At 39.6% G+C, this 8,356-nt stretch overlaps 1 protein-coding gene across 2 annotated transcripts in view; it reads right to left on the bottom strand.

The window, feature by feature from the left end:
- LOC106867700 (uncharacterized protein ZK1073.1) overlaps positions 1-8,356 on the bottom strand; it is a 112,460-nt gene that overhangs the window by 41,922 nt on the left and 62,182 nt on the right. For both annotated transcript variants that reach the window (XM_014912655.2, XM_014912658.2), the window contains exon 3: positions 7,160-7,217. In XM_014912655.2, the coding sequence (XP_014768141.1) occupies positions 7,160-7,217 (58 nt within the window). The remainder of the gene's footprint in view (positions 1-7,159; positions 7,218-8,356) is intronic.

The following is an 8,356-nucleotide window of genomic DNA, read 5'->3' as shown; positions in this document are numbered from 1 at the left end:
TTTTTTTTTTTTTTTTTTCCATTTTTTAAGTTAAGTTTGAAAAGGAGAGTAGAGAAAAAGGAGACTGGAGAAGCGGAGGAGATAGATGGAGCGGGAAAGACAAGATTTGTCGGATGTGCCAATTAGATGAGAAAAGAAAGAAACAAGTGACACGGTAAGACAGAAGAAAACACAAACTCAATAAAATGAACGACCATTAATGAGAGGAAGTTGTCATTATCTTCTGCATTTAACACACACACACACACACGCTCGCACACATACTTTTCCTTGCATGCATGGGTTGTTTGGAATTTGTTGCAGCAGATTTGTTACAGCCAGATGCCCTTCCTATCACGAACCCTCACCTGTTTCCAGGGTAACAAAAAAAATTTTTTATATGATGGTGATGCTCATTTTACAACTGCCATTTGATGACAAGACAGAAACAAACACACACACACACATACATGTATGTATATGTGTGTATATATATATATTATCATGGTCATCGTCATCATCATAATCATCATCATCACCATCATCTTTTAATGCTCACTTTCTATGCTGGCATGGGTTGGACAGTCTAACTGAAAACTGGTAAGCCGGGGAGCTGCACCAGCTTCTGATCTGATTCGGCAGGGTTTCTATGACTGGACGCCCTTCCTAATACCAACCACTCCAAGAATGTAATTGGTGCTTTTTACATGCCACCCGCACAGGTGTCGTTGAGAGACACACATTCACTATCTTTGATAACTGTTTCAACAGCAAATACCTAGTATTCTTTGCTTCAAACAATAACAGTAAGTAAGAAAATAAAACAGTAAAACATTAGCTACACGATGACATTATTCTTACCTGCCTAACTTCTCCAGAACCACCAAAAGGGCCATGCGAAATATGGGAGGTCTTTCTGCCACACCCTGTTTTATAGAACAGAGTTAATCTACAGCAGTGATTCCTAACCATTTTTAGCCTATGGCTCCCTTTGGTCCATATTTTACTCAGGTGGACCCTCATAGCTATTTGATGCTTTAAATATATCCTGTTATATTTTTTTATAATTAAGTATTATTAAGAATTGTATAAAACAAATTGTTAAAATATTTTGTGTTGCAGAGCTATGACTAATTTATTGAAGATAAATTTAAACAAGGAAATCTTATATGGACCCCAAAGGGTCATATGGACCCTGGTTAAGAACCACTGATCTGCATGGTTAAAGTACTCAACCAGGAGCCCTGAAGTCTGGCCAAATACCTTTTCCAGTTTCAGAAAGAAAAGACCCCTACCACCAACATACTAGACAAAGAGAAGTGAAAAAAAAAGAAAAAAATTAAAGCAATTCAGTTATAAATTTTTTCTGTCGTTTCAATGTTAAACATTTTAACTCTTTCATGCAGGAATTCAAAGAGTACGAGTTACCTCCCTTGAACTATAAATTCTGTGGAATTTGTTTTCTGTTTTGAAATTTATCCATTCGATATTTTGTCAGTGTTCATTGTTTGTTATTCAGGCGGAACGTCAGCCAAAATGGACAGATTTGTTGTCAATCATCATCATCATTTAAGGTCTGTTGACCATGCTGGCATGAGTTGGACAGTTTGACCAAGGCTGGTAAGCTGGAAGGCTGCACCAAACTCCAGTCTGATTTGGCATGGTTTTCTACAGCTGGATGCCCTTCCTAATGCCAACCACTCTGAGAATGTAATGGGTGCTTTTACGTGCCACCATCACGGGTGCCATTTGTGTGACACTGGTATCTACCACAGTAGCAATTTTGCTTGACTTGGTGGGTCTTCTTCTCAAGCATGACATAATGCCAAAGGTCTTCATCATTGCCTCCAAGAGGCCCAATGCTCGAAAGGAACTCACCCACTTTACCTCCATGAGACCCAATACTCGTAAGGAACTCAGCCACTCTGCCTCCAGTCAAAAGAAACTCAACCACTTTGCCTCCATAAGGCCCAATGCTCAAAGAGATCTCAGTCGCTCCGACTCCATGAGACCCAATCCTTGGAAGCAATGCAGCCATTTTCCCCTCTAATGTATCGTGTTATTTGTTTCAGTCACTCGACCACAGCCATGCTGGAGCACCAGCTTGAAGTATTTGAAGCAAACAAATCGATCCTAGTATTTCTGTTTCGTTTCCTTTTTAAGCTAGGTACTTATTTTATTAGTCTTTTTGCCAAACTCCTAAGTTACAAGGATATAAACACAGCAACACCAGTTGTCAAGCCATGCTGGAGGACAAACACAGATGCAAACACACGCAACAGGCTTCTTTCAGTTTCCGTCTACCAAATCCACTCACAAGGCTTTAGTTAGCCCAAGGTGTCAAACAGTGGGACTGAACCCAGAACCATGTGGTTGGGAAGCAAACTTCTTACCACATGGCCACACCTGCACTTTTTCTTCATTCTGCATATTCAACCCCTCACCCCATAAACACCCACCCACCCACCTATAACCATCTCTCAGTCCCCACTACAATCTTGCAACCTCCACCCACCCACATTTTGTCCCCACTCACATATATATACACATACACAATGGGCTTCTTTCAGTTTCCATCTCTCAAATTCACTCACAAGACTTTTGTGAGCCTGCGGCTATTGTAGAAGGTGCCATGCACTGGGACCGAACCTGGAATCAAGTGGTTGGGAAGCAAACTTCTTACCACACAGCCATTCCTACACCTACATATGTGAAGGCCTGGGCCAAGTCTACTCCTCGGTGTACCATCAATGTTTTATCCAAAGGAAAGGCCATCGCCAACTTGGGCCAATACAACCTTGGCACCAGTGTAACCGCAGACATTACCATCAGAATGCAAAGAGACAGAACAGATACTGTGAGGCATCTTCCTCAACATTCTACCCTCAAACATTTCTCTTTATCCACCACCTTGGACATGGTTCTTTTTTATTGACCGCCCCAAAAGGATAAAAGGTTACGTTGGCCTTAGCAGGATTTGAACACAGAACACAGCATCAGAATAAATACTGTGAAGCATTATCCACCTTTCTAACCACTCTGCCAATTAACGGCCTTCATTTTGGTTATTTGCATATGTGAAAGCAAAAGAAAACATTTAGTTAGGTTCCAAAGACGTCTCCTTATCATAAAATAGGTGAAAACCTTTAATTACCAAAGGTAAGTTTATAGAATTAATGGTGTCTGAGAAGACTCAATGTATGTACATACATACATCGATACATACATTGATACAGATATATTCATACATACATAAACACATGCATACATGATATATACACACACATACATACACACACACATACATATATACATTTATACATACATGCATACATATACACATAGACATATACAAAACACGTGTACATATATTACCGTACATTACATACATACAATCATACACACACACATACACATGCTAAGTACTCTTCCACAGAACAGTAATGCTTCAAGGAATGAAAAATTCTTGATAACCAGTCAAAGAGAAAATACAGACACATACATAGTTACACTGAATGCATATACATTATAGGGAAACATAAGCATTTCTCTCACATACATATATACAGAAAAGCACACACACACACACACATATATACATGCATACATATATGTATAAACATATATACATATACATATATATATATATATATTCATATATACACACATACATACACAAAGAATCATATCTATCTATCTATCAATCTATCTATGTATCTCATATAAGATGTATATATATATATATATATATATATATATATATATATATATATATATATATATATATATATATATATATATATATGTATGTATATATACATATATAAGATATATATACATATATAAGATATATGTACATATATAAGATATATGTATTATATATATAACATGATATACATATATATAATATACATATGATATATATATGTGTGTATGTATGGAGAGAGAGTGAGAAACATACACACACTAATATATACATATATGTAGTACAAATATAGTAACACGGAAAGCACACACACATACACATACACATGCAGCAAGATTCCTGTGAACAAGGTAAGCAGATATGATGAAGGCATGTGTAAGCGTGAATGTAAGACAGGCAGATCTCGGAATGGTGAGTATTATTGATTATAGAAGAACTGTCAACAAGAGTAGAAACTGTGGAATTCTATATTTGGGATAGCATTTGCAAGAGAGAGAGGAGGGAGAATGAGAGAGAGAGAGTGAGTGAGTGAGAGAGAGGGGGGGGAGGAGATGAGGAAAAAGAAAGGAAAAGAGAAAAGACCTGTTTCAGATGAGACAGTGTATATGTAAGCAGGTTCGTTTTGTAAAGGTGACTATTCCCATTGTGTGTGTGTGTATGTGTGTGTGTGTATGTGTGTGTGTGTATGTGTGTGTGTGTATGTGTGTGTGTGACGGAAATGCAAAGAAGTGCTCACAAGGTGATGGTAGATAGAAATATATTTAATTTAATAATAAAACAGGTAAGGATGCAGAGGGGGAAGGTGAAGAAAGGAGGAGGAGGAGGAAGAAATAAGGTGGAAGGAAGAGGTAAGACAGACAGAGAATCTCTCCCACATGAGTGAAGGCTTGCTGAATTACAAAGAGTACTATGAGAATGTGTGTGCGTGTGTCTGTGTTATAGTGTGGGTGCGTTTGTGTTTGCGTGTGTATGCATGTGAGAGTATGTCTGTGTGTATGTGTGTGTGTATTAATCCTTGGTTTCAAAAGAATGATGAATTGACTCTTTCGCATGGATTGAGTACTACATCTTCTATTTGTACTTCCCAAATGTGAGTACATATCGATATGCACACACACACACACACACAATTTTTTAGCTTGTATCTGTTGCTTGTTTCAGTCATTGGACTGCAACCACGCCGGGGCACTGCCTCGAAAGATTTACTAAACACAAACCAACCCCATGACTAATTAATTCTATCAGCTTAAGTTATGGGAATGTAAACAAACCAATACCAGTTACCAAATGGTGGTGGTGGTGGTGGTGGTGGTGGTGGTAGTGGTGATGGACAAACACAAGCACAAAGACACACACACACACAACAGGTGTCTGCACAGTTTCCACTTACCAAATTCACTCACAATGCTTTGGTTGGCCCAGAATTATAGCAGAAGACACTTGACCGAAGTGCTGTGTGGGATTGGATCTGAAGCCCCGTGGTTGCAAAGTGAGCCACTCAACCACACAGCCATCTTCCATCAACTATCTGTCTGTCTATATCGTGACACTCCGTTGGTTACAACGTCAAGGGTTCCAGTTGATCTGAGCAACAGAACAGCCTGCTCGTGAAATTAACTTGCAAGTGGCTGAGTACTCCAAAGACACGTGTACCCTAAACGTAGAAGAGAAGCAACATCAATTCTTTGAGAATGGAAGATGTTGTCATCCATTTTGTCAGTCTCCGCCATTGCAAGAGATTTGAAAATATGAAGGAACACACCTGCCATTACCGGGAGAAACGAGAAAGGAGGTGTGCATGCAGAGTGCTCTACGATTTTGTCATTCGGCCATTAGCATTACATCCCAACTGTGACCAAAGCTATTAGGACATGTTAAGACAAAGATTGTTTTGTGTGGTCCTCAAAAGATTCACTAACGAGGGAGAAGAGTGCTATTACTGGATTTAATGGGCACCTGTAAGATAGAAAGCAATGTGCATATGTACATGTCTCTGTGTGTGTGTGTGTGTGTGTGTGTGTGTGTGTGTGTGTGTGTGCATATGTACATGTGTGTGTGTGTGTGTGTGTGTAGAAGAGGGTCATCAGATTTCATGGACAATCGTACGCAAGCAATGTGCATACGCATGCATGTGTCAAGGGTGTGTGTGTACGTGTGCATGTGTGTCTGTGCGTACGTGTGAGTGTGTGTGTATGCCGGTGCATGTGAGTGTGTTGGCATATCATTCCTACGGATTTGGTTGCAGTTGTTTCTTATGGAACGCTATCTTACATAAATTCAATTCCCAAAAGGCTGGCCATCATGTCATTACTTCCAAAGCATTTGTCTTCTTTGCTTACTCCTTCTTTCAATTATCGATCACTCACTCATTCAATCAGTCACTCGTGGCTTCTCTTACTCACTCAACCGTTCACTCATACACACACACACACACTCACATTTGCTATTACCACTTACATCCAATCTCTTACTTTTTCTGTCCCTATTTTCTCATCTATTTACAGGTTTATTACAACTGCTGCTCTCCACACTTCCTGTCCGGCCACTTACCTCCTCCCATATTGGTATTTACCATCAATCACACCGCCACCCTTATACATCATACACTACATTAACATCTACCTCCCACTCCAACCACCTCTCACTCTCCTTTCACATTCCCATCAACTTATCCTCCAAACCCTCCTGATCCACCAATCATATTCTTGTATTCTGAGAATAGGCTTGGCACCACATCACCAACACCTTTATCTTCTTATTTCTTTACTGTCCACAAGGGGCTACACACAGAGGGGACAAACAAGGACAGACAAATGGATTAAATCGAACATACCGACCCCAGTGCGTAACCGGTACTTATTTAATCGACCCCTGAAAGGACGAAAGGCAAAGTCGACCTCGACGGAATTTGAACTTAGAACGTAGCGGCAGACGAAATACCACTAAGCATTTCGTCCAGCATGCTAACGATTCTACCAGCTTGCCGTCTCTTTATCTTTATCTTCTGTCCAAAGACCACCACCTACTCCCATATAATGCAGAATAGCCATGCATTTCCTCCATAGCAAGACACCAGTGTTTGTCCCTTTATCATTCTTTAAGTTCTCAATACATGACATGAAGCCACCTCCCCCTTTTTCTCTCCAACTCTATTGATAATGCTCTCTTCTTCCCTTTTATCATTGTCTTGCAAGTTATTTGGTGACCTCACTCATGCAGGTGTCACATAAAAAGCACCAAGTACACTCTTTAAAGTGTGTCATGTTAAGAAGAGCATCCAGCCATGTATATCATGCTAAGACAGACACTAGACCACAAGGTGGCGAGCTGGCAGAAACGTTAGTACACCGGGAAAAATGCTTAGCAGTATTTCGTCTGCCACTACGTTCTGAGTTCAAATTCCGCACTGCTCTCTAACTCAATAATAGTAATGATGACAATGATGATGATGACGACAACAATATTTTTACTTACGATTGCATCCCAAGTCATGGACGGTCATTACTACAAATTGATTATGCTTCAGATCACCCTGAAAATAAACAAGTAAAAGTATAAATTTATATACAATTAATGATATACGGTATGATATTATAGAAGTGTGCATATGTGTTCATGTGTGTAAAGTATATTATGTACATATCTATATATGGCATTAGGAAGAGCATCCAGTCATAGAAACCAAGCCAAATCAGACTGGAACCTGGTGCAGCTCTCTGGCTTACCAGTTCCAGTCAAACCATCTAACCCACACCAGCATGGAAAGTAGACATAAGATGGTGATGATGATGATGGTGATGATGATGATGATGATGATGATGATGATGATGATGATGATGATGATGCATAATATATCAACATGGTGCAGTGAATGTATTGTCATCTAAATTATGCAAAAATGAAAATAAAACTGACATCTCATTTTAACAGATATATTTACCAAAATTACATCAAAACATCTTGAAATACTAAAGAGTAAATGTATTCAATAAAATCGCCATTGGCTTCAACCTTGGCCTCCAGAAGACTTCGGAATCTCCTGCAACTCTTCTGGACGGTCTCCTTGTTTAAGTTGGTGAATGCAGACATAATCCTTGCCTTCAGTTCATTTTGAGTGTTACAAGGAGTTTTTTTGGTCTCTTGCTCAACAGTGCCCTACACATAATAATCAAGGGGTGTTGCAGTCTGGCGAATTAGGTGGCCAGATGTTAGGGGTGATGTGGTCGCAGAAATTGTCTGACAGCCTTGACTGGGTTCTCCAGCTTGTGTAGCATAGAGCAGAGTTCTGTTGCCAGACATAAAGTCTTCCAGCAGCCACCCTCTTGACCCAGGGGCCATGTGGGAAGATGAATGACAGCACGACATCACAATCACTAGTGATCACTCCAAACACCATGATGTTTGATTTTTATCACCCTCGATACATGTCCTCAGATTGACATCCAAACACTCTGAAATGTTCGTATTGAAGCTTCTGGCATGAATGCTAAGCAGTACAGCACGTCGTTTCCAATTTTCTGGCAGAGTGAATTGCGTCATAGTGCTGTTTTTCACAGACGGCGCCCAACTGACCCTACTATACTATGTAGTCAACAAAATCAAAAACAAACAATGCGCATGCATGAAATTAAAAATGTAAGATGGCAACAATTTACTCATTGTACCCTATAT

This window comes from Octopus bimaculoides, chromosome 14 (genome assembly GCF_001194135.2).
Source record: "Octopus bimaculoides isolate UCB-OBI-ISO-001 chromosome 14, ASM119413v2, whole genome shotgun sequence".
NCBI classification, from domain to species: domain Eukaryota; kingdom Metazoa; phylum Mollusca; class Cephalopoda; order Octopoda; family Octopodidae; genus Octopus; species Octopus bimaculoides.
This window is presented reverse-complemented; position numbering and strand designations above follow the sequence as displayed.